Source organism: Populus trichocarpa, chromosome 5 (assembly GCF_000002775.5).
Source record: "Populus trichocarpa isolate Nisqually-1 chromosome 5, P.trichocarpa_v4.1, whole genome shotgun sequence".
NCBI lineage: Eukaryota > Viridiplantae > Streptophyta > Magnoliopsida > Malpighiales > Salicaceae > Populus > Populus trichocarpa.
The window spans coordinates 7,179,938-7,207,144 of record NC_037289.2 but is presented as its reverse complement, the minus strand read 5'-3'; the positions used below and the strand labels follow the sequence as shown (position 1 = coordinate 7,207,144).

General features: G+C 33.2%; 3 protein-coding genes and 1 long non-coding RNA gene across 4 annotated transcripts; 1 reads left to right on the top strand and 3 right to left on the bottom strand.

Annotated features, from left to right (window-relative positions):
• Nucleotides 1-269: 269 nt before the first annotated feature.
• Nucleotides 270-9,902, bottom strand: LOC7492120 (protein GRIP). Its single transcript, XM_002306388.4, has 22 exons — nucleotides 9,614-9,902; nucleotides 8,696-9,219; nucleotides 8,199-8,314; nucleotides 7,610-7,779; nucleotides 6,601-6,694; nucleotides 6,427-6,513; nucleotides 6,221-6,301; nucleotides 5,867-5,992; nucleotides 5,205-5,313; nucleotides 5,048-5,127; nucleotides 4,655-4,783; nucleotides 4,463-4,563; nucleotides 4,035-4,168; nucleotides 3,812-3,909; nucleotides 3,595-3,714; nucleotides 3,472-3,499; nucleotides 3,280-3,338; nucleotides 2,335-2,406; nucleotides 2,214-2,261; nucleotides 1,540-1,645; nucleotides 1,340-1,398; nucleotides 270-823 (listed from the first exon to the last, which is right to left on the bottom strand). The coding sequence occupies exons 2-22, from the start codon at nucleotides 9,144-9,146 to the stop codon at nucleotides 716-718; spliced, it is 2,376 nt and encodes a 791-aa protein (XP_002306424.3). The 5' UTR covers nucleotides 9,147-9,219; nucleotides 9,614-9,902; the 3' UTR covers nucleotides 270-715.
• A 1,454-nt stretch (nucleotides 9,903-11,356) lies between these two features.
• On the bottom strand, nucleotides 11,357-15,574 carry LOC7480451 (serine acetyltransferase 2). The gene is given in 11 exon segments (XM_024600503.2): nucleotides 11,357-11,621; nucleotides 11,853-11,919; nucleotides 12,298-12,371; nucleotides 12,493-12,659; nucleotides 13,187-13,240; nucleotides 13,242-13,282; nucleotides 13,607-13,631; nucleotides 13,732-13,827; nucleotides 14,044-14,103; nucleotides 14,204-14,401; nucleotides 15,075-15,574. Coding segments are annotated over 11 exon segments (1,041 nt in total). The 5' UTR covers nucleotides 15,333-15,574; the 3' UTR covers nucleotides 11,357-11,620.
• Nucleotides 15,575-21,994: 6,420 nt separating this feature from the next.
• Nucleotides 21,995-22,392, bottom strand: LOC127905374 (uncharacterized). Its single transcript, XR_008059324.1, has 2 exons — nucleotides 22,256-22,392; nucleotides 21,995-22,175 (listed from the first exon to the last, which is right to left on the bottom strand). It is a non-coding gene; the product is annotated as an uncharacterized LOC127905374 (long non-coding RNA).
• LOC7480450 (isocitrate dehydrogenase [NAD] regulatory subunit 1, mitochondrial) lies at nucleotides 22,169-26,882 on the top strand. Its single transcript, XM_002307167.4, has 4 exons — nucleotides 22,169-22,883; nucleotides 24,274-24,513; nucleotides 25,034-25,112; nucleotides 26,195-26,882. The coding sequence occupies exons 1-4, from the start codon at nucleotides 22,362-22,364 to the stop codon at nucleotides 26,467-26,469; spliced, it is 1,116 nt and encodes a 371-aa protein (XP_002307203.3). The 5' UTR covers nucleotides 22,169-22,361; the 3' UTR covers nucleotides 26,470-26,882.
• Nucleotides 26,883-27,207: the final 325 nt, after the last annotated feature.

The window sequence follows — 27,207 nt, the reverse complement described above, 5'->3', positions numbered from 1 at the left end:
GATCTTGTTGCTTTAACAATCAAATCCTATTATCTTGACTAACCCACTTCGCACTTTTTGTTGTCCTCTAAAAAGACAAGCATAGACGAGGAAATTTGAATGCGTGTACGAGGCATGATTATATTGGGATAAGAAAGAGAATGCAGAAGATCCTTTCAAGTTTGAAAAATTAACAACGAAAAGGAATGAAGTTTTTCAAGAAAGTGCAGCGGAACCTTTTTTCGAAACAGTGTAAAACATGACAGCCATGAATCTGTGTATCAAACACATTCTCCAAATAGTGGCAGAATCTCTGCATTGAAACAAAAACGCAATTTCGTGTTCCTCAATTACTGTTCTTGCATATTAGTTTCGAAACATGCTTTCACCTATACAATGAATAATAAAAATTGGAAGAAGAAAAGTATAGCAGGGGGGAGTTTTTTGCCTGCCTAGCTTCATGACAGACCATCCGGAAAGCATAGCTGGGTACTGACAAGATGTGGTTCCTCCCTCTCTTGATACTTAACGTGTGTCATTTTCTTGTAGCTGTTCTTTTACAATATCTAAACAGTATTGTTGCAAAAAAAATAGCTGTGCACAAAAAGAATACATGATCCAGCCACGGTAACATCTCTGCTATGAATTGAATCTGCTGGCGAGCAGCCGCCGCCACTTCACTTTGATAGCAGTTGTAGACAGTTCAGTCAAAGAACTGTGGGTGTCATTTCAGCTGTTATGAAAATGAGAATCTCGAGAAAAGAGACAGACCGGATCCTGGAGTGTCACTTGCTGGGCTTGGTGGAACATCAGTAGATGCACGGTATGCTTGACATTTTTGCACCTGATTTTGCAATCAAAAGTAGAAAGCGAAATTTGATAAATTTGTCCTTGGGAGTGAAGAAACCCATGCTTTTATTTGATTGAACACAACATCATTGCCCAAGACAATCTTGTGAGCCAAGGTCACAACCAGAAAATGGACTTTCCTTGACACAAGGACCATGTGAGCAATGACTTGATTTGGTCAGCAAATGGCCTATGTAGTACTTGCACATCTAAATTCTAATATGGGTGGTTTTTCAACTACCGTAAAGCTTTCCCTTTTTTCATCAAAGAGAAACAGCGAACCAAAAGGTTTGCTTCTGGAGTAAAGTAAATACACAACACACACACACATATAAGGCAGCAAGGAATCAGCACTATTTATGGTGATTCTTACGTAACCATGTGCATTAAAAAAAACAGGAAGAAATTGGGTAGCTAGTTTATGTTCTTCACACAGGTGTCAAGACATCACAACATTACGCTAATTCCTGGTCCAAAACAGCATAACAATAAGCAGAAAGAGAAATTTCACCTCTTCAGGACTAAATTGAAGAAGCATTGCCACAACAGGCAGGAGAGCTTCCACTTCTCCTGTTCAAATAAATTTAATAAAACTAAATCAATACCATTAAACTTCCTAACATCACTTGTGTCTCAATCATTCCATCAAAAGGAGAGAAGAAAATGAACAAATTTAGAATTTTGTGATTGATGACAATTCAGCCCAGGTACCTGTTTCAAGAAGCTTCAAGATGACATTTTTTAGATATGTCAAATCTACACCGTCTCTTTTCTGTGTTCTTTCCATGTTGCGAAGCTCAGTCTTCAACATTGCTTCCTGCACATCAAGTTAAAAACATTCCATTATAGTAGCAGTAACAACAAACAGTTATCACAACAAGAAACAAAATCATGACCCAGCATATCTTAGCATGATACCCAAGTATTTTCACTACACGTATTCTCCTTTTCACTAATCATTTTGGCTTCTCCAATCAAAAAGGTTTAAGTGCTACTTACTAAGAATTGAGTGACAAACACTTCCTACTTAACATTCAGTTTTATTTGGGGTCGCATTCACTGTGTATCATATGCTATATAATCTTGTCTTTCTGACAATAAGAAACAACTTAGTTTTGGTATCTTTCCAAGTAACTTGCTTTTAGTCAGAGTGCTCATTTGATGTGGTAGGCAAAATCTCACCACTGATTGAATTTTCAGCATACCAAGAATCTTAGCAAGCTCCGTAAATCTTTTCTAGTGTAACTTCTCATAAATGCTTTAAATTATTCTTGTCACCAGACCATTCACCATCTCAATACTTTCACCTTGACCATACAGATTTTATAAAGAAATTTCTCAGCACATGTACCCAGTTAAATGAGAAAAATCAGACTTTTCAATACCTGTTGGCTGTGTAGACGATTCTCCCGTTCAAGTTCCTCAATCTCCTCCTAAATAGAAACAACTATCAGAAACTTCACCATATGATAATAATTGAAAAAATCCAGATTGCATATAACATACTTGAAGTGCCAAAATATGCCGCTGAGATTGTGCTAACTCTTCCTCTCTCTGAGCTTGTTGCCTTGCCAATAGCTGAAATTTAATAAGAGATTATTACAAAGCTATTTAGTGGGCACATTGAGTCCTGACAAGGGAAATGGGTGGGAAAAAAGGGCAAATGGCACATTGAATTGAACAAGAAGTGAATAATGGTATATGAAGAATAACATGATGATTCAAATATCTTGTTTAATCATCAAAAAAATCATTACTACAAGTTATAGCTTATATTTTCCAGTCCTTCACACTTATTAACTGCGTAAATGACAAGAACGGGAAGATTGTTTTCCAGGTACTAGAAATGTACAAAATACATCACAACTACGCAAATTTCATATACAAAGAAACAAAATAGTTAGAACTTTAAATGAGTTTCCCCGGGAAGTGTTCATTTTCATGAATAACTTGTGTGTTCACACTTGTGCTTTGAATAATCAAAGATATCAAACAGTATCCACAGAAGTTGCACAAAGAAACGCAAGCACCAGGTTCCATCTAAGAAACAACCCTTATGGGATAGGATAGTTTTCCTGTCTTCCTTGGGTGACATCCTTCTTTGGTATTCCATACAGACAATTGCAGTGGAGTGTCATGATATTCAGCAGGATTGCACTGCTCTTTTATGATATTCCTTTTGCTTTGATTTCATGGAGAACATTTTATTCTTCATCATGCTTTGGTAATTAATTTTGCTCTGTTTATATAATATTCTTTTATCTAGATGAATACCAAGCATGGTAAAGAGCAAGTATTCAAATATATTAATCAATGTGTCCTCCAGGAATGTTTGAAACAAGCTTGTGCCTGTTCCAATGAAGTTTTACTCATGTCATGCTTGCCATGATATCACACTTAACAAGGTTATTGCATATAACAATAACAGTTCTAAGAAAAAGAAGTTTCTACCAGAATCTGCTGTTCTGCGATGGAGGTACTTAGATTTGCTCCATCTTGTTTGTGCATGGCTGAAAACACCAATTCAAAAGGGATAGGTTAGAACCTAAACAACAAAAAATAATTGAAAACCTTCCCATTATGGCAGAAAAGTACTACTTCTAACTAAAATGCGCGGAAAAGGCAAAGGAAATAACTGTATACCTGTGATGCTATCATCGCTATGATCAACCTGAGACACATGGTGAGATTACAAATTACATAACAAACCATTTCATCAGAAAAGGGCTAAGCTCTACATATATTGAAAGAAAAAAAGACACATACACGGGGTCTTGATTCCATTGACTGATGAAGATTCCTGTTGGAGTCAACAAGTTTAGATATTTCTTTATCTTTCTCCTCCATCATTCTATCAGCAAGTTCCCGGAATGAATCATGCTCTTCCTACAATATATGAATCCAATTAATCAACAAAGAGAACGAATAAAGCTTACACATGCCCCCCCAACAACCACCCACACCCAACTGGAATAAAAGTTACCTTGAGTTTTTTATACTGTAGTTCGAGCTCTTCTAGTTCTCTCTGTATATCTTGTCCAGAAGGCACTTCTTTTTCTGCTTTCAGGGCTTCACATCTCACTGTCAATTTATCATTCCAAGTACAAATTTAATTCAAAGCTTAATCATATGCATCTTGTGAGGGCAAAGGAAACCATAGGAAGAAGCAGGGGAAAAGATTCTCAAATTAAACATGGACATATTACATCGCCATGATTCTTCCAAATTCTGAAGGTTTATTTTCCATGTTTCTTTCTCTGATTGGAGATGAACATTGGCAGAATCAAGTTTTGTTTCTAAGCTCTTTATCTGCTGCATGGCACTGCTAAGAGCTGCATCTCTGAAACAGTTACAAAACTGAACAGTTTAAGAAAAGTCTTCGCACTTGTATACAGCAAAAGAATGTTGCCGGATAACATTGAATACAAAACCAACAAAAAAAAAGGGATGGAGCAATTTTTGTAATCAATCATGCCTATCAAGCATAAAGCAGCAGTTTGAAGGAACTGCATCCATTTCTGTGATTACACATTAAATAAACAATTACAACAGTCACACAAACTCACACAAATAGAAATGAAGCAGGGATTGAACAAAGGGAGATCCTATAATGAAGCTTTGAGCAACAGCTTACCTTGTGGCAAGTTCTTTATCATGATTAGCCAATGCTTCCTGAAGATCTTGAAGAGCCTTGTCCCTTTCTACAGATGCCAATGATACTTCTGTCTCAGCTTCCTACAGAAAAAAAGCTTTATAATTTAATATCACCAGTCACCTCAAATTATACCCTCCATAATACTAATTGAAGAGAATCTTAGGCATGTACTTTCAGTGCTTCCTCAATAGCTTTAAGTTGTTCAGAGTCCATAGCCGCGGCTAGCTCTGCGTCCTTCTTCTGAAGAAGTGTATGAGCACGGACCTTATACGAGGAAAATTCACTTTCAAGGCGGTTGATCTGCAAGTATAATCAATGAAGAAATATAACAGAGGCCAGATACGAACATCAAAATCCATGCAACTTTATGTTACAGACAAGTTTGTCTCAGGAAAGTATAACTAATGTGATGATATTCCCACATGACAGGTTTTGCTTTCTGAGTTCTGACTATTAACTAACTTGTGTTAAAAAGTCCAAATTCAGTCATCTCCCTCATGTATTACAAAAGTCCTACTAGCTGACTTGCTTACTAAGAAAGTCTAATGAAAAAACACTTGGTACCTCCTCTTTGACAGCCAATAGTTCAGCATCTTTTTTACTTAGCATCTGGCTTTGGACAGACACTTCTAATTCCAGTTGACCTGCCAGTTCACAAAGCATGAATATCCACTCAATCATCATGAAAGTAGATGAAATTAACCATAGCACTGAGATGTACTTTTCATTTTAGTTGCTTCAATTTCAGCACGTATGTAATTCCTCTCAGCTATTTCCAGCTTTGTTTTCAGTGCCTGGGAGGCAGCTTCCCAACTCTCCTTTTCTTTCTCCTGAAATCATAACAGTTGTGGAAATGAACTCAAGTATACATAAACGAGTGTGTGTGTATGAGTGTGCACTCACCCAATACAAGTACTTGAGAAAGAAGGAATGTAGTCCTAAATAAATGACATTTTGCTCCATTCTGATAGTTCATGCACCACATCTTCTGATGGGTGCCTTGCACCCTGGGATAGCAATGGGAACTTAAATGAAGATTATCAGTGCTTTACTAGTCTACTTGTTCCATGGTCTCAACATAAGTACAGGCATTTTGATCATATGTGCAACATCAAATTATGATATAAACAGGCCGACAAAGAAAGATGCAGAAACAATTTCGGGGAGGTTAAAGATCTAAGCCTAAGACATTTAGAACTCAATCAAGTTTACTATATGAGACATGAACAAGGGAAGACAATATGGAGCAATCCATCATGAAGACCACTAACATTTTACTGGATTTCACACAAGAGGCTCAATGGTTCATGCTATGGCATTTAGGCGGGGAGGGGAATTAATCTTCAAGTTTCTTAATTACTCATCATAAATTTCAGTTCATACATGCTCGTGTTTTTGATGAGCAAGCTCTCCTTTCACACTTTCCAAAGCAGCTCTTAACCGTGCTGTCTCACCACTTGAGGCTGCATCCATCTCTGCAATCTTAGACTCTTTCTCTGCGACAAGAACCTGCAAAATATATCACTTCTTAGTGGAACTCATCTTTCTGAAAGCCTAGATAAAACTAGTGCATGTTACACATTTTAAGCCAGATGTGATCCCTTTGAATGGTGAGTTATCACATGTAAAATGTGAAGATAAAAAAACACAAGATCAATAACTCATTATATGCAGCTTCTCTTTGAATTCTGAAACGGAATTAAATAAATAAGAAACCATAAAAAGGAGAAGTCTCACCTGCAATTTGGATATAGTTTCAGCAGCCTTGTTCCTATCTGTCAAAGCATCAGCAATTTGGCCTTCCAAGTTCTCTATACTCTGATGAAAAAATATAAACAGGAGTAAAGTTAAGACACACTTTGTACAAAATAATAGCACAAAGAAAACCATCCTATCTTTGTATTAAAAAAGAATTTATAGTCAAGGCATCTGAAACAAATTACTTTCTGATGTTTAGCAGAAAGCTCAGTCATTGAAGCTTGTTTTTTTTCTTCTGCAGATTGTAGCATCCCTCGCATGTCTTCCAACATCTGAACATAATGCAAGTAAACGGGTTTTCAAAGCCTTGCTTTTAGCATAAGCAATCAAGCAAACATATAAGCATGTCTAACCAGTACCTGTTCTTTCTCTAAAAGCGTTTGTTGCAATGCCTCAAGAGCACTTTCTTTAGGTTGCAATGAACAGCGTAATTCCTCAATATTGTCACGGAGTCTGTACATCAATACATTTTTTTTTTTGGAAATATTTAGAAAGTAAAATTGCATAATACTAAATGTAAATGTTTTCAAATATCAAAAGTAGAAAGTTGTGCTCTTCAATCCACTAATGGAAAGTTGTTGAATGAAATTTAATGCGGAAAGAAAGTCACGCTGGTTTCAGTCTAGCATAAAGATGCATTTATGGTGCCTAATAATTTCTATTGAAGGATAACAAGACGATCTGCAATGATCATGCAACAGAAGTTATTTATAATCCGTTTACAATATTCAAAATGTAATTGAACTTGGCTCAGAATGAGATGAATAGACACTCAGGAGAATTTGGGGGTCTTCAAGCAAGAGGTTGGATCAGCAAGGGCTAAAATCAGCAGAGGCCTGATCCCAACTGCTGGGAAAACTAAAAGAGCACATGAACATGCACAAGCATGCACAGATAGGAAGAGGGTTTTAGATCCACTGAATAATAATGCCTTTTCTTTTCACAAGGAAAACTTCCCATGAGGTCAGGGGGGAGCAATTTGAATTTTATTTTTTTCCTAAGCAAGAGATCAAATCACTGAAAACTGAACTCAACAAAAACCTCCAGACTACTTGGAGAAAGGAAGAAAAACATGTTCCGGCACATAATCCCAGAGAGAGAATTTAATTCAATTGGAGTTAATTTTGCTCTTCATGAGCAAATAGCAGGGGAAGTTTTGGGATGGATTTGGGATGGAAGAACCACTTGATATCAAATTTAGACAATAACATGCAAAAAAGTCAGGCTACACTATCTTCTCCCATAAAATACACCTACAAGCACATGGACAGTGCAACATTTTGATATTTATGTACAAATCAATCTCAATGTAAGTTTCCTTCAAAAAGGGATAAATAAACCTTAGCATGTAGGTGATTAAAGAATTACTTATTGTTTGCACTTCTTAATTGTTGTCTCTCTGCATCCATCGCCTTCAATGCTTCATTTGCTTGTTGTCTTGTGCGCGCCAGCTCTTGCTTTAGAGATGACTGTTCTGATGATGCTTGCTTAGCACCTTCATTTGCATCACGAAACCGGGCTTCAAGGTCATCTTTTTCCTGAAAATGACAATCTCCAAACAACATCTGAACTCAGTTTCTGCACAATTGCAGGTGCTCATTCATTCATTCTTTTCTTCTTCTTTTTTTGTCTTTTTTCTTTTAGAACATAAAATCCAACTATATAAATATGTGCTTTCATGTGTTAAGTTAATATAAATTGCGCTTCTAAATGTTACCTATTAGCACGCATGCACACAAGAAAAGTAGACTATAAATGACGTAGGAAAAATATGCAATTCTCATTGATGGGCATCTTAACATCAAAATTTGGAAAGATAACATTGCAAATAGTATCTATCTATCTCTCCCTCTCTCCCCTTCTCTTTTCAAGATAAATGATCACATTATCTTTAAGAACAGTATAGCAGCATCATAAACAAGTAAACCACAACAAACAATCCAAAGAAAGAATTTACCTTTTGAACCTCTTGAATGCGTTGTTTTGCTCTTTTATGAAGCCTTTGAAACTTTGAATCAAGTTCAGTATATTTCTCCTCGCGGTCTTTGATTTCTCGATCCAATTTCTGTTGAGCTATGCAAAGAAACCATAAAATGTATTTAGATGAAGGCAGGTAAAGATATAATGATATCATCACACAAACTACAGAAACATGATCATGAAATTATAATAACCTTCCATTCCCTTTTTAAGATTTCTACAAGGCAAACCAGATCTCAAGCCTCTAGCACCTGGCTATTATGTTCATTTCTCTATAGTAGAATTGGTTCTCTAAAGATATTAACACAATTACAATATGTTAAGAATACAAACAGTGGAGGAAGTTTTCACTATGAAACAACATTATTTAAGCTGAAAAGTTCTTCACTAATTGAGCAGACAGTCTAAGTAAAAAAGACTCCATTGGATAGATTTTTAAAACCTCCAAATAAACAGGGGGGGGGGGGATCTGACCTTCAGCAAGCTTCAAGGAAAGCTCTTGCGCTTTTGCATCTGTGTCAGAGTACTCCTCACGGAGATGCTCCAAAGCAATCTCTGCTGCTCCCCGTGTCTGTTTTTCCTCATTAAGTTCTCTATTCAAAGACTGGATCTTTTCACGTAATTCTTTCACATCTGCGGACTCCCCACTTTCCTGACCACTTTCTTCTGCTTCCTGCTGGGACTTCAATCCCTCAAACTGAGACTTGAAGAACTCATTCTGAAATTTCAGCTCAATAACCATCAGCAAAAGCTGCTCATTCGTGCTCTCTTCCAGCACATTGCCATCATCACACAGCCCATTTTCCTTCAATACATTCCCATTAATATGCACATCACCAGCCAGCTGTTTCTCCAACTTTAAGGGAGAATCTTCAGTTTTACTCTCCAGCATTTCACCAACACTACTACTTTCCTCCGTCGACATTATCCTACTCTATATAAATGACCACCAAGCAACAACTCCAAACCCTCAAATCTTCAAAAACACTCAAAAAAGCCTAAGCAAAATAGAAGCAGAAAAATACCAATGAGAACGACATGAACGAACGGAAGAAAAAAATAATCAATAAGAAGTTAGGGTCTCTTGAACTAAATAGCAGAAACACTAATAATAGTAGAAAAGGTAAAGGTGAAACATGAACCGGCATGGCATTAATAGAGATCCAATGCTTACAGAAACAAAAGTGGTAAATAATAATAATAATTATTATTATTATTATTATTATTATTATTATTATAAATCTAAATCCCTCAATATTACAATTTCACTCCATAAAATTGAAGTCATCACTCTCTGTTTCATTATGTACTGTACAGTTGTTTAATAAAAATTATGCAAACACAAGAGAGAACCAAAAATCTAAACAAAAAAGAAGAAGAAGAAAATTGTACCAGTGGAGGAGGAGGAGGAGGCTTGCTTGATTTGGTTCGCTGGAGAAGAGATCTAGAGAGAATTATGAATAAAAATCACTACTAATTTGCGATTTGAAGAGCACTGTCAAGAAAACTGACATCACGGAGGAGATGTTGTCGGTGATGATGATGATCTCACGCGAGAGTCCGGTCCGGATTATTACCCAACGTTACCGTTTTATCCCAAACTTTCTGCCATTTTTTCGTTTTTAAGGTTTTCTTTTAGGAAAAATTGATGCTGATATCTAAGTCGACTCGGTGTTTCTTTTGGTTAAAACTCTTTTCTGAATGACTGACGTAACTTTTTGTTTTTGTTTAAATTTTTTTTTTTTCAAATGTATTAAAATAAATTTTTTTATATTAATATATTGAAATTATTAAAAAAAACATTAATTTAATATCAAATATATACTTAAAAAACACTCAAAGTAATTTTAGATGCAATCTCAACCCCCCCCCCCCCCCCCCAAAACTTGTCTCCTGAATCTGAAGTAAAATATTTAAAAAAAAAAATTATTTTTGAGAGTAATGGATGATATTAATAAAATTTTAAACAATAGAGACCAAAGTGTAATATTGTATAATTTCAAAGCAAAAATAAATTTATTACCAATGAATCGAAGCGTCATTGTGTAAATAAATTTCAAGAAAAAAAAAAAGACAAAATTTAAAGACCTAAACAGTAATTTGACTTGTATAAATAAATTTTAGTCTTCCAATGGAGGGCTTATGGCCGTAGTAGTGCGAATCTTCTAAAAAAAAAAAAATGATGGAACGTTTGTTTGAAGCCATCGTTTTCTTTCCTTTTTTTTTTTCTTTTATCTTTTCGACCACCAAACCTTTCAGATGGGCTTATGGCCGTAGCGGTGCTAATGCAAGGTGTTTGTTGTTTATATTTTAAAAGTATTTTAAAAAAAATATTTTTATTTTAAATATTTTTTTTATATATTTTTATGTTATTTTTATATACTAATATTAAAAATAATTTTTTAAAAAAATAAAATAATTGTTGTCACAGTATTAAACAAGCTCTTCATAAATATACACAAAAATACACTACTGTGTTTTTAGATATTATTTAAAATTATGATTTTTAGATATTATTTAAAATTGTGATGCTAGTTATTTTTTAAAATATTTTTTATTTATCAAAATATTAAAATAATATTTTTTATTTTTAAAAAAATTATTTTTAATTCAGTATGATCTAAAAATTAATTTAAATTAAAAAAAATTTCTTACCATAAAAATAAACACTCTTAACTTCAATTTGTTTTTGTGTTTCAAAAATATTTTTAAATAAATTTTAAAAATTTTATTTTTTTTCTTTGTTTCAAATATTTTTTTTATGTTTTCGTATTATTTTCTATAATGATATCATAAATAAATTTTTTAATATAAAAAATTATTAATTTAATATATTTTTAAATAAAAAAATACTTTTAAAAATTATCACCTTGCTCCAATCATCAACTTTCTTTTTTCGAGTCAGTCATGTGAGCCATTGCGAAATACTTCTTCCATTTGGAATCCATTGCTGGACCGTCATCTCTTAGGTCCAGCCACGCAGGTTGGCAGCCACCTAGCATCTGGGAAGCACAGCCCAATAGTGTTGTCCTCCAGTCCAGATAATAACCATACATTCAATTTGTTGCCTGATTCTTCTCCGCCAAAAGAACCTCCTTCGGCCAGTATAACCAGTATTCACCGGGGGGGAGGGGGTTAAAATTGAAAGACAAAGTTCTTCCACGAAAACTTTGAACTACAAAGAATTGTAAGAGAACCTATATTATAAAGGCATATAAATGATAGCCTATTACAACTATTATAAACTTGTCCTTCGATTATTCTGCAAGTAAATTGCTGTCTCTAGACTATAGCGCGTTTTCTCCAACTGAGACAACGGCTTTCATTGGCAGAGGAGACCTAAGCTAAGCCTGTGCGAATCTTCAAGTACCCTTGCCATTTTTCCCCTCATCCCGAGCTTCTGAAAACAAAGTAATTTAATTCAGTGATATAATCTGGAAAAGGAAAATCTTTATTGCTGCTTGAAATAAAGACCTTGAGAAATAGATACTAAAAGACTACAACAGCGCGTAAATACCAAATCCTCAATCGACATAATTACCGAGGTGACCGTTAGATCAATCATCCAGATTAGTTGTTTGTAATTACAGTAAAACAATATGAAAAACAAAAACAGAAAGGTGGTGCTCACCAGTTATGATTGGATCTTCCATCTCTAAAAGTGACGGCCACATGTTCAAAGAATTCTTTGCTAGCATCTGTAATTCAACATGAGCATAAGAATAAAAGATATAAACGTGTAGCAAAAATCAGATTGTCCCAACAGTGACCACAACATGAACTTTTAATTTTCAGTCCTATTTAAAAGGTCAGCATAAATGTACATTCAAAAACATTAGATGCATACTTCTTTGCCAACAGGTGCTTCTGTCCAAACATCAAATTTCTACATATTCTAAACCGAATTTGCAATATTGGGTTATGGATGAACTGGGACTACTTAATCTGTTCCATAGCTTCGGCCCTACAAATGTATGGGTTCAGACCATTCTAATCTTTCGTTATATCCTCCTACATGATTTGCTAATTAAAAAAGCAAACAGGTTCATACACACTCACTCGTACACAAGACTTACCATGATTCATTGTTAGAGATGGATCTTTCTCATCCATGTATCCAATCACCTTTGCTGGCGTTCCTGCCACCATACTTGAAGATACCGGAACAAAAGGAAAATAAGCACATCAGGCGGGCAGATACATTTATGAGAAAACTAATTCCATAAACTAGTAATATCTGATACAAATATAATAGAAATTCCCCATCCTACCTGTGCGGGGGGACATCTTTTAATACTAGAGAACCAGCAGCTATCATAGCCCCTTCACCTATTTTTATATTCCCAAGTATTATCACACATGCTCCAATTAGTGCACCATCACCTACTTTTGGATGGCGATCACCAATTTCTTTCCCTGTTCCTCCTAAAGTAACACCCTGCCAAACATCTTTGCTATTATGATAACGCAAATATGCAATCGCAAATAAACAAGGCGTCCCATGCACATTGTCCTTTACAGAATCCATTCCTCCATCTATTGAAACATTAAATCATCTTTATTAGTGAGATACAATTTTCAATACATGGTTTTACTATTCAGTGCAAGGCAACTAAAGCTTTTGAAACTTGGCAATGCTTGGAAAAATTTGTCCTCTAAAAAAGTGGTAACATAACCAAATCAAATTTACAAGTAAACCATATAAAATATCTTGACATTTCCCAATAGAATTTACAGCAACTTATCAAGCAAGACCTCAAACAACATAAAAATAAGAGAAAAACTGTAAACAAGAATCATGGAAATAAAATAGAAAACTCTCAGGAGAGTGGGAAAATTGGTGCTGTGACTAGTAGCAGAACTTAACAACACAATGCACCCAATTAAGCCAGGTACCAACATAATAGTACCCAGATTAATTCTTACATTAAATAACAGTAGAAGGGAAGGATCAGGGTGGCTTACATGCATTAACGAGACTCTGTTTCCAATGACAGCAGTTTCACCGACAACCACACCCTGTCCCATGATCCAATAATATGCCCTCTCCAATTCTGGAAGCTGCCCAGTGAATGAAAAAGGTCAAATATTGGGCTTACAAGCAGTCAGAAACAATATCTTCATTATTTGATATGAATAAAAAGGCGCAAAACATCTTCCAAGAATAAATTCCTCAAGAAGTATGATTTATCAACAATTGCTTTTGCAGCAATGGAACATTAATATACTGCCTGAATATGCTAACATGCTTTCTAGATAATTTCAAACAAAAGTATATCTCTCTCTTAAGTAAAATTTCCCACCCTGATTTTTCCAGAATTAAGTAACAGGGTATTGTAGAATACAATGACATGGAACATGCAATAAATAAATATATAAACATACCTGGATGTATGTCAATGCCAAAAACCTGGACAGAGTAATTGTGAAATTATGAGGAGAAAAAAAGAAAACACCACCCCATAAGAAAAATGGAAAGAAAAGAATAGTACAGATTATCTTCCAACTACCTCGCTGATTCGGCTTTGCAATGCCAAGGCCAGTACTGTCCGTCCTTGGTTCCACAAAACATGTGCTACTCTATAGGATTGCAGGGAATGGTATCCCTGTAAAAGAAACATGACATGCCACATGATGCTTGTATTGCCTATTTCAATTCAAACACTTTACTTTCACATCAGTGCATAAGCTAGGACTTTGACAGATTAAGGGTGAACACATACTACCCTTGTTTCCCAACTCCCAAAAAAGAAATATGATCAACGGAAAGTTTTAGCACAACAGTACCACTTGCAGCATCAAAGCATGAAAAAAGTAATTACCTTGAGATACAATAGAGCAGAACAATATGACAAACAGGCAGGATCTCGGTCTTTAAATGCCTAGGGGAAGGAAGATTTTCAACGTTAAGATAAGATTCTTTATTCTTGTCAATCAAACACTGTGAGCATAGGCATGTATTCAGAGAATTTGATAAGTTACCTGCATATCTAGGCGAATAGAATGCTGAATACCTCTATCCTTCATTATTACATTAGAAATTGTATCCAATAATTGGGTTGCCAATAGAGTAGGATTTTGCAGCCGATTTGCGAGAACAAATGCCAATGCTTGCTCTAGGCAATCATGCGACAAAATACTAGCATACAAAAAGCTACTCAAAATCGGTTCTTTTTCCGCCTGCAGTGTTTTATTGCATATATATAAGTACTCAGTAGGAGCTTTTACTTTCGGGAAGAAAATGCTATTGCTGGACCTCAAAATAAAACATATTACATATTCATCCAACAAAAAATTCTTGAGTACAGCACAAACAGCAGCGGCGAGGAATTCCTTGTCTCCATGAATAATCACAAAAATAAAATCTTTACTGGGCATATTCTCCAAGGCTCCATTGAATTCTAAAATAACGCAAAGATAAACTGAAACAAACACAATTTCCCAAAATTGATTAAAATTGTTTCAATCATTAATCTTTAAGGCAATCTCTCGTGTTCTCTCAATTTCTTCCACCGATCTTATGAAGCAACTAAATCATCATTGCACTTAACAATAATTTAGACAGCTTAGAAACCAAAAATTAAAGACTCTCCCACTTAGAAATACCAAAGCTCAAGCTTTTACTAAGGATATGTGAAAGTTCAATATCCATTTTCAGACTTAACAAGCCAGTATCAAGATTAAGCATTTTCCAGTCTAATCCACTATCCAGCCACACAAGAATTTAACATAATTAATAATAATAAAAAAGAAATAACTTTGAAACTGAACGTCAATAACCCGCCAAGAAAAAATCGTTGAAGAATCAAAAGAAACGAGTATTATGAATAAACCGGGGGGGGGGGGGGGTTACCTCTATCTTAGCCTCTTCTCTAACAGCATCCCAGATGGGGTCTCTGGAATCAGCCGGCAATAAAACAGGGTCTGATTCAGGCTTCAAAAACCCCATCGCATAAACAGGAAAAACCTTCTCGAAGGGAAAATTTGTAGAGTCTGAAGCAAAAGAATTTGTGGTTTCCTCTTCCTTCACTCCATCTTCTTTTCCTTCTTGGATAGATAATCGTTTAGATAGCATTGATGAAACCCAAGTCTCGTCGCTTAGACAAGCCATGGGAGAAGGAGAAGAAGCTGAAATCTAAACAAAGGGTTGTAGTTTTTTTTTGAGACAAATGAATGAAAGAAAGGATTTATTGAAGGGAAAATAAAAATAATGAGACGTTGAATGGAAGACAAGTGGAGTAACAGTGGCCCCTTCAGCAGCCACCGAGTTGCTTTTTTATGATGTTGTTTACTTGTTTTGTTTTGTCTCGTGTTAGAGGGGGGAAGGTTTTATGTCTGGTAATGGAAAAGAGGAGATGGTTATTATGGTCCATTAATGACATGTGATGTTCTGTTGATTATCACATGTGGTGGTTGTTTTTTGCAGGCCAGCCATGGATTCTGGCTTTTGTGTGTAAATCCATTTAACACCTCTCTCTAATTTAAAACCAATGTTACTTTATTTTTTTTGCTTCTGGGATTAGGGTATTGACTGGCTATCTTCGTCTTGGGTTCAGTATTATTTTTTTTTAGCAAAAATAAATAAATATAGAGGTTTTTTCAATTCATTTTTTGACATGAAAAATTGGCAAGTGTAATTCTAAAAATTTATACAAGTATTTAATTAAATAAATTAAAAATTATTTTTGTCAATAAATATATATATAAAAAATCATTAACAATAACTAAAGATTAAATTAAAAAAATTGATATATAGATGTAAATCAAGATATTCAATTTCACACCACATACTATCTATTTAGTTATATTTAATGACTTTGTTATTAGAATAATTTTTTATCTAATAAAATAATAGTAAAAATAAATATACATATAAAATTTATTAAATAAAAAAACACCATAGATGGTTGCACGCATTAAAAAATAAAATATCATTTTATATGAAAACCAAGAAAAAATCAAATGATATTTTACCAAAGAATAAACTAGAAAGTTGAGAGATATAGGTGAATGCAAATATTTGATCTTAAAACATGGATTATAGACTTATTTGTATTTAATAACATTGTTTTTTTAGAACCAGACTATTATTTAATAAAACAATAAAAAAAAACATAGGAAAACAATTTAATAAAAACAAAGAGAAAAAAAATTATTTAAGGCTACACAAAAAGATTGCCTCCTAGGATCATAAAAGGAAATTAAAAGCGAACTTGTGAACTAAGTAAAAACCAAATTATATTTTATTAAAAAAAACATAAAATTTTATCAAAACAAATATTCAATAAAAACTCATATACTAAAAAATAAAATTGAAAAAAAAACCTAAAAAAAAGGCATGGGCTCACTCACCTAGGTTAAGTTAATTTTAAAAAACAATCACGTGATGTGTCACCTACTTCTTCCCATATCTTGACTGTTATGGCGACTGAAAAATTAAGAAAATTAATTATTATTTTTTATCTAAAAACTCATTTTCATTTCATTTTTTACCTAAAAAAATTACTCAAACACTATATATACCTTGATAACGTCGTGTATGGCATTAAATAACCCAAAAGCTTTTCGAACTTGAATCTACCATTTTAGGCACTGGCAAAGACAAATAACACTTAGATGAGATTTTCAGAGTTGAATGAAACTCATTGATACCAAAACTAATTCTTTTTAGACTAAATTGGTTTCAACTAAGATTTTTTGTTTTTATTACAAAAATCTTGTGACTTTCTCTTTTTTTTTCAAACTAAAAATTGTAAAAATAAGAAAAATAAAGTTATGTGCCATAGTTGAAATTTTGAAATATTAAAGGACTGAATGTTTATAATTTTAAAAAGTATGATGAACGAACTAGAATTTCTTTTCTAATTTTTAAATGAACACCTTGTTTCTCCTTGTATTACACTTTGTTCTCTTTTGTTGCAATCATCATGCCCTTAACATTGCTGCAATAATAATTTTGGGTATAAAATGATGCAATTGAAAAAAAAAATTTAAAAGGTTAAATTGTTTAAAATAAATTTAATATGGATTGCTGTAGTGAAAAAACTTACGTGTTTTAATATTTTGTAAGAGTGAGTAAAAAAAACAATTAAATCAAAAAAACTAGAAAAAAAAATTAGAAGAACCAAACTAAAAAAAATAACCAATTAAAAAAAAATCAATTCTGTTCGATTTCAGTTTTAAAAATTTAAAATAATTGAACGAAACAATTAAAACAACACCAAACCGTTGAAAACCAAATATAAATAGTAACTTTTATTCTCGTGCTGCCTGCCTTTTAAACACAAGCATGCCATCACTTTTTTTTTTCAAATGACCCTTCATTTTTTTTCACTTAACTTTTTTTTAAAAAAATCTCTCTAAATAAAATAATTAAAATGATATTTTAAAAAAATGATCATGTCATAGTTTTAAAATAATTTTATAACTTTTTTTGGTAATATTAACAATTACTTTACAAATAACTATAAACAAAACTTGATTTTTTCATAAATTCAAATAGGAATAATTGAGACATTATTGTTTTTATTTATTTCTTAGTTGAAAATTGTTGTATGGATGATGATAAGTTTTTACATGAAAAACTAAACTTCTGATAAAAAAAGAATTTTTCTTAAAAAAAAATGAATGAATTGCAAAAAGAAATTTTAGTGGAAAGGAATATATTTTTCTCTTAAATTTAAATCATCTGAAATCTCACAAATTGGTATTTTAATTATTTTAAGTTTATATTGAAAAAACCAAGATGTTGATAAAAAAATAATGTCCATGTGAAAAAAAAACATAAATAAGAAGATAAAATCTTAAATGGCTAAAAATATTTTTTTATTCTATAATTTAAATCATTGAAATTATTTTAACAATCACAAAATTTAATAAAAATAAGCCCACAATATTGCTTGGAAAAAAAAACAGCATTCACCTGTATTTCAAGTTGGAACCTCTAATTTATAATTAAAAAAAAAATACTAAGGTTTCACTCTAATATTCTCTTGCAAATCTATTGGTCATGGTACGGATGATTTGTCTGACAATATAAATTGATCTGAAAATAGAACAAAACAACCAATAAAAAGCATTGATATAAAACCTGGCCCCACCCCAGAGGCTGACTCAGCATAGGAATGGAGGTATGGGGTCATGGTTGAGTTTCAAATAGTTAAAATTTAGACCTGTAACTGGTTCAGTCAAATAAATTTAGGTGACTTCATATAACTCGACTAAGAGTTGTTTTTTTTTTATATATATATATTTTTAATAAATTTAAAATTTAAAATTAATTTATAAATACTTATTCTCACATATTTTATTATAAATTAGTTTCTTAACTTTTTGATATGAAATAACTACACACATATATTTAAAAGTCTATTTCCACATTAAGTATTTTTTAACCTTTTTATATGAGATAATTATAAATACAGTCTATATTCAATTGTATTTTTTTTAATTTTTTATGGGATAATTATATATAGTCTATATCTACATGGAATGTTTCTTAACTTTAATGCGATATAACATTTACATGAATTATTTATTGATTTTTTTATATTGAATGTTAAATTTTTTATTTTTTTATTTAACTCGAGTTAATTCATTAAATTCAGGTTTTTTTTTTTTTTTAGCTGGGCCAACCAAGAATTGAATTTAATATCTATGATAAAAGTTAAGAGCAAAAAGTTGAGGTTAGTGTATAAAAAAGTGGAAGGGTCAGGTGGGAAGGAGAATTAGAAGGGCAATGGCCTTGTACATGCCCAAATACCCGGCTAGAGACATCCTCAATTATTTTATCTTGCGAATCATTGCTTCTGAGATCACATACGCGTCTGCAGCTTGCTTTCCTGTCATATCATATCATTTTGTGAGTGCTCTCTGGTTCACATTTTGTACGGTGGTATTTTTTAAAAATAACTTTTAATTTATAATGCATTCAAGAGTATTTCTTTTCCAAATCTTTTTATACCACCACCTTAAAATTATAAAACAATATCTAAAAATATTAATTTAATATTTTTTTCAAATAAAAAATATCCTTGAATCTATCGTAATGTTAAACAATTACTTTGTCTTCATGGGGGAGGATGTTAGATGTGAACGTGATTGAAGGGAATATTCCTTTGTATGTCGTGAAAAGCATGCATCCAATGTCGAGTACTCGTGGCTGCTCATCAATCTCATAGAGCCATGCAATGCAATGATTACTTTAACGATATCCCTAATCTTACATCTAGGTAGCACTTAATTACCGTGAGGAAAACAAAAACAGTTGAGATAAAAATGAATTTTATTAAACATACATAATAAAAATATAAAAATAAATATATTTTTAAAAGTTAATCCGAGTTAATTTATATTAATAAAAAATAAAAATAATTATTGTTATAATTTTAAATTCGATTTAAGAGTCGATCTTGGATAAGATCCATATCACGAGTGAGGTTGATAATTGACCCGTATCAATATTAAAAAAAAATTAATATTATAATTTTAAAATTTGAATTAGAGGTTAACTCAAGGTAAAGCACATGTTATTTGTTAGGAGGATCAATTCAGGTTGACCCGGGTCAACATAAAATAAAAGTGTTTTTTTTATTAAAGTTTTAAAACTTGATTCGAGGTCAATTCGGGGCAAAACCTGGGTTAGGGATCAGAAAAGTCAACCTAGGACGACTCGTGCCAATATAATAATAATTTTTATTATTATTATAGTTTTAAAATCTGATTTGAAGATTGACCAGGACAAGACCGAGAGCATAGGCCGAGAGGGTCACCACTAGTTAACTTGAGTCAACATGTGGATAAAAATAATAATTATTATAGTTTTAAAATCCAACTCGAGAGTTAACCTGATGTAAGGTTCAGGTTACTGGTAGGGAGGGTCAATCTGGCTGACAAAAAAAAATAAAATCAAAGCAACCTTGTTCTAACCAAATTTCCCCCCTAAAAAAATCAACGAGCTTTTAACCTGTGTTTTATCCCAGATTGAGTTGTTTTTTATCGGGTCATGTCGAGTCAATCATTTTTTTTTCTCTTAAAATCAAACCAGTCAAAGCCATAGCTCAACCAATCAAGTCAGTCCTGATTTTATAACAAGGTTATTATAATATTATTAATTTTAATGCTCAATATAAACTAGAGTAAAAGAATAATATCTAATTATTTTTAAAATATAAAAGTTTGACAATAATACATGTTAAAGGTAAAATATTTTTTTATATATTTTATTCTGTTTTGTCCATTAGAACTAAATATAATACAAAGATAATTACTTTATTTTGTATATCACTATCAAATATAATTATGTTTCCATCTCATTTTTTTCTTGTCTTTTTTTTTTCCATTTCTTATGTGCAGAAACAGTAACCGAACGGCAACTTAACTTAATGTGTGTTTAAGACTATGGTGTAAAGTGTTTTTCAAAATAATTTTTTACTTCAAAATATATCAAAATAAATTATTTTTATATTTTTTTTAATTATTGACATTAACACATCAAAACTACAAGAAAATACTAAAAATAAAAATTAATTTAATATTTTTTCAAATAATTTTTTTTAAAAAATTAAAAAACAGATGCGCTTCCAGATACATCCAAAATCATTATTAAACATGGAACTTTACTAATAAATATTGCACGGTGCCCATGGGACCGATCCTAACTTTAATCGTGCCAATATAATGACCATCAATTTTTGTACTGGTCGGCTCACCAAAACTATTATCTCCTCTTATTCTTCATGATAGTTTTTTTTTAAAAAACAAATAATATAAATTGCTTATTTAGTGATTCATTGATAATGTGGTGAAAGAGGTTTTTTTAATTAAAAATATATTAAAATATTTTTTTATTTTTAATATTAACATATTAAAATCATTAAAAATATTAAATTAAAAGACCATTTTAAAAAACATTATAAAATAATTGGCTATAAGGTGTCACCAAGACAACTTTAATATAGGATCCATTTGGAAACGCGGTATAACTTGTGTTTTAAAAAAAATTAATTTTTTTTTTGTTTAAAATTAATATGTTTTAGTTTTTTTTAATTATTTTGATGTGCTAATATAAAAAATAATTTTTTTAAATTAAAAAAATATTATCTAAATATATTTTTAAACAAAACACTTTTCAAACCAGAATCATTATCGTAATTCCGAACATTACTTATTACTTATAAGAAGGGAGCAGCCCTGCAAACCATTTTAAAATTTTTTATTATGAAATAGTATAATATTTTTTATTTTAAATAAATAAAATTTTTAATAATATATATTATTATATTAATTTTGATAAATAAAATTTTTAATAATATATATTGTTATATTAATTTTGATATTTCCATCCCTGCTTATAAGCAGCGCCACCCATTAAGCAGGTCCCACATCTTCGCCCGTCTATTAGCAGCGCTGAAACGAGCATTTGTTCTTTCGTTTAAAAAAGAAAGACATAACACGGCTAAGCCCGTATGGTCCCACCGTTTGGCGTCTGGTGCCATAAAAAACAACACGTCACAATAGTATTTTACAAGTACACCCATATTATTTAAGAAAAAAAAAATAGTAGCAAAACTAGATAGGTACTCTGCCTTGCGTTATGTCACGGCCGATCAATTTTTTTAGGAATTTAAACCGGAGAATTAAGGTTTTGTAATTACAGAACAAATGTTATTAGATGTTCTCTGTCAGAAAGATAAATGAGAGTTCTTTGGTCTCCTTTTCATTCCAAAATTGTTGTTGTTGCTGCTGCTAATGATGGCATTCATATAATGCTGCTTCTAAAACAAAAACCCCACTACAAGTAGGGTGAATTTATTTATTTATTTATTTTTTATTACAGTTAACTAAAAAAAAACTACGTATATAATCGAAAATTTTAAAATAAAAAAGGCAGTAATTTACCCGACGCATTAGTTACCAGGACTCCGTTCCGAAGAAGAAGAAAATCTGAGCCAACCTTCAGTTTTATTGACCATAACTAAAAATAAAATAAAATAAAATAAAATTATGGAATGAGTCAGTCGCTGAGGGACTCACCTCTCTCCTCCTCCTTAATTTAATTCCCTCGACACATTTATGCCAATCTGCACCTCTGAGTAATCATTCAATACCAAAAACCCCTCCCTAAACCCGACCCGAACCCATGGCGAGACGCTCCTTACCCCTTCTTAAACACCTCCTGTCCTCCCCCTCCCCCTCCCCCTCCACCACCCCCACCCTCCGCAGATCCGTAACCTATATGCCACGCCCTGGCGACGGGGAACCACGACCGGTAACCTTGATCCCCGGCGATGGAATCGGCCCTTTAGTCACCAACGCCGTCGAACAAGTCATGGAAGCAATGCACGCGCCAGTATATTTCGAGAAATACGAGGTCCATGGCGACATGATGAGAGTGCCATCGGAAGTGATGGAATCGATCAAGAAAAACAAAGTCTGCTTGAAAGGAGGTTTGACGACGCCTATGGGAGGAGGAGTTAGTTCATTGAACTTGCAATTGAGGAAGGAGTTGGATTTGTATGCGTCGCTGGTGAACTGTTTTAATCTGCCAGGGTTGCCTACGCGACACCAAAATGTTGATATTGTTGTTATTAGGGAGAATACGGAGGGGGAATATGCCGGCTTGGAGCATGAAGTGGTTCCTGGTGTTGTTGAGAGTCTCAAGGTATTTCCTTTTCCTTTTCTTTTTTTAATTGTTTGGGTCCCACATAGAGTGCCAAATGACGGGGTCGAAGATTCTGGATGATTTGGAATTAAATATGATTGAATATATTGTAGCTGCTAATGTGATTAACTGATTATGGTTAAACTTTGGGATTTCGTGTGCTTTGCTATTACGTTGAAGAGTGTTTTTTAATTTAAAATGTTTTGGTGATATTTTTTCAGATTTGTATTTTCATCTTTTACATCAGCATATTAAAATTATTAAAAAAAAATCTGAAAAAGTATCAAATAGAATGCGCGAAAAGCATGTTGTATCGGAAAAATAAACACCAACACAAATATATATAAGTATTATTGTGGTTTGTGTTTTGATCGATTTTAGGGTGTTTGTGGGTCCCACAGAGGCTCCAAAGCATGGGTGGAAAACTGAAATCTGGATGAATTGGTGTTAATTATTATTGAATATTTTTTTTTTGTTAATGAGATTATGGTTAAATCCTGGGAATATGGAATTTTGGGTTGTGAGTTTTGAAATATGAATGAAACTGGGGTGATTAATTATGATTGAATATGTGTTATTGTTAATGTAATTATTATGATTGAAGCATGGGGAGTTTTTGTTACGCGTTCCTTTGTCTTAGCATGGTTCCACAATTTGCAAATTAAGAGCATGAGCGAAATTGGTGCTAATTAGGATTGGAATGTAATTGTTTAGGTGATTATCATTAAAACTTGGAACTTGGAAGTCTCTGTTATATATGTCTTTGCTTTAATTTTGTGTATGGAATGAAATTGGTGTTAATTTTGATTGAATTTATGATATTTAAGTGACAATGGTTACATTCATAAATATCTTTGCTATGAATATTTAAGTGGCCATGGTAAAGTGGGTGTGCTTTAGCTGTTAAGCCTTCGTTTCTAATTAGTGAATACTTTAATGTTGATTGAGCATTGGTGGAAGTTATTTCAGTTTGTGGTTTTGAATTGGGAGTTTGCTTTTCTAATATTTAGGACTTTTAAACTTGAAAGTTGTATTACTTTGCACTACAATTCACTTTGGAACTATCACTGCAACCAGCACAATGTTCTTTTTCCACATTCATGAATGTGAAGTGAGGGACTATAAATACTCCCTCCTAGTCATTATTGGATAAATTCATATATCCCTATGTTTTGTAGATTCGTGCTTTGTGGTCAGAGACTTGAAAGCAGAATTGAAATACATGAACGAAAAATACCTTGTTATCCCATAATATCGTTTTAACTATGTAGTTTTTTTTTATATTAAATTTGGACTGCATGATTATTTACAGAGCTAGTTTTCCCTTTACCTTGTCCAATTTTGCATTTTTAGGGATTATTTTTGCATCTCATACTTACTAATTTGACAGGTGATAACAAAGTTCTGCTCAGAGCGCATTGCAAAATATGCTTTTGAGTATGCTTACCTGAATAACCGGAAGAAAGTGACCGCTGTGCACAAAGCAAACATTATGAAGCTCGCAGATGGTTTGTTCTTGGAATCTTGTAGGGAAGTTGCTACAAAATATCCTGGAATCAAATACAATGAAATTATCGTGGACAATTGCTGCATGCAACTTGTCTCGAAGCCTGAGCAATTTGATGTCATGGTATGGAATAAGCACCTGGAAAATTCTATATGTGACTTGCCTAGCTATTTCTAATCAATTGCTGTTGATACTATAGCATCAACTGCATTACATCTGTTCACTTGCTTTCCGAGATTTGATTAACTGTTCTGATCTACTTTATTTTTGTTTTATTACATCTTCTAGTTAATACAATGCTGTTTGGTTTTGAGTTTTCTTTTTAATTTTTTTTTCCGACTTAAGATTTTCAATTTAGATATCTAGTTTATAAACTTAGTTTTGTCTCCTGTGTCAACAAGTCTTGGATCTTTGGAGGCAACAGCAACAGTGACATTTTCCCTTTATCACAAGTTATATATAAGAAGAATATCCTTCTTGGTTGTTGCTGTCAGTAATCAATAGTGGTCTGTGAAGCTCTGCTAGCTCTTCTTTCAAATCTCAATACTTTTCAGCTTTCCCTTTCCTTTTCTGAAATAGTAATGGGGAAATAGATAACAATGGAGCATTCTTTAGCTGATACCACTGGATTTACAATTTGCAGGTGACGCCTAATCTGTATGGCAATCTCGTTGCAAATACAGCTGCAGGTATTGCTGGTGGCTCTGGAGTCATGCCAGGAGGTAATTTGTTGATATATTTTGCCTCCTAACTTATTACTTTATTGTAGTTTTATGTGCTGTTGGAATAACTGATGATAGAAAACACACAAGAAGTAGGTGATTGTGAAGCCAACTTGATGAATGATTATCATAGGTTTTCCTGATCTAATGTCTACTTCAAGGTCATGAGCTCATCCAAATGGATTGCTTTAAGCCACCTTAACATTGCTTGCTTTGCGAAATATTTGATAGAGGATCTCAACTAGGACAACATATATGAAAATAGGTGCTCTTTGTTGTGTAAAAAGTTTGGTGTTGGTGAATTTTAGTTGGTTTCTGCTTTTTTAAATTACCAGATAGCATTTGTGGATATTAAGTCAACACAATACTTGTATTCTTTTGATTATAAAATGAAAGGTTCATCTCGTGGCACCGGCTCCTTTGAGAGCCCAGTAGTGTTGGAGCATTTCAACGGGAGATTTGAGGTCATGAATTGAGCTATCAGTCTATTGGGAATTCAGGACAGCAGTTAATGGCCCATGGTGGAATTTTTTTTATTCTGTAGAATGTTGTGCTCAAAGTGACATTTGTGTGATAACCTTTGAACATTTGATGCTTCAAATGTTAAGATTATTCCCTACCAAGTCTGCTAATATGCCTAGATCTCTGGGTTGAATAAGTTTGCTGTTCACCAATCCTGGGTATCTTATGTCTTTGATGTAAAACTAGATGTTCACAACATCATCACTCCTCTCCATAGCTAAATCCGTTCACATGATAATAAAAGTCCGGTGAATATATCTTATGTCTTTCATATGATGATGCTAGAGACAAGCGCTACTAGTTAGGCAAGCAGGCAAATGTTTATAGATGCACTGTAAAATTCTAATCCTTGGTGTGAATTTGGATCATTGTTTGCCTTCATTCATTTTAAAACATCTCTTTGGTTCTTAAACCACCCACCCCCCTCTCCTCCCTCTACATAAGAAAAGAAAGTTGGAGGAGAAAATTAATTCTTAGAAAGATTTTGTTCCACTTGCCCAAAGTTGTCTTTTTACATTCAGAATCACTGGGAATGCTAAGAATGAGAATCATTGTTGCAGGCAATGTTGGGGCTGATCATGCTATATTTGAGCAAGGCGCTTCAGCAGGAAATGTAGGAAATGAGAAACTATTGGAACAGAAGACAGCAAACCCAGTTGCGGTGCTTCTCTCTTCTGCCATGATGCTAAGACATCTCCAGTTCCCTTCTTTTGCTGATCGATTAGAAACTGCAGTCAAACAGGTAATCTCAGAGGGCCGTTACCGAACAAAAGATCTAGGAGGATCCAGCACCACCCAAGAGGTTGTTGATGCAGTCATAGGCGCTTTAGACTGACTGGGTCGATACTCATTTAGCTGCTCCTCTCACTAAAACATTTGCTGGTGCTGCTCAGAAGTTTCACCTTCCAGTATTCTTTCTCACGCGTCTACATTTTTGGATTTTATGTCAACCACACTCAAGATTTTATCTTTTATTTCTTACGTTTAATAAATCTCAATCCCATATGATGAATGATGTTGCTATTTGAGTTATATACCTGTAAAGGCGAAAAGATGGTCAGATTCCTGAAGCCTAATTTGTATTATAATACCGTGGAAGTCATGGCAACATTCCAGGGAAATCGAATTTGAATATGCTTGTCTACCTTTTACACTGATAAAGACCACTCTGTATGTGTCATAGTTGCACAAGGTTTTGAAGAGCAATCAAATTTATGGATATATGCAAGAAGCAACCCTTTTCTTCCTTGTGGTATTGTCTGTTTGATTTGAGGAATTTGTTTCCTTAATTAGTATTTGATGTCTGCTGTGTATTTTGCATGTGGAATTCATTATGACTGCGCTGGCAGGGGTTTTGCTAGTATATGTGCGGATTGAGTTGCCTGCCTCAGTAGGGTCTCCTATCAATTGAGTTTGGTAACACAATTCATGTTCAAGAAACTCGTGAGAAAATGGATTTTCCTGAAAATGAAAATATTTTTTTGATCTTTTTTTAAGCTTGCGTGCTGACATAAAAGATGGACGAAGTATGTATCATCTTTATTCAACTAATTGGAGTATTAATCTCCATATT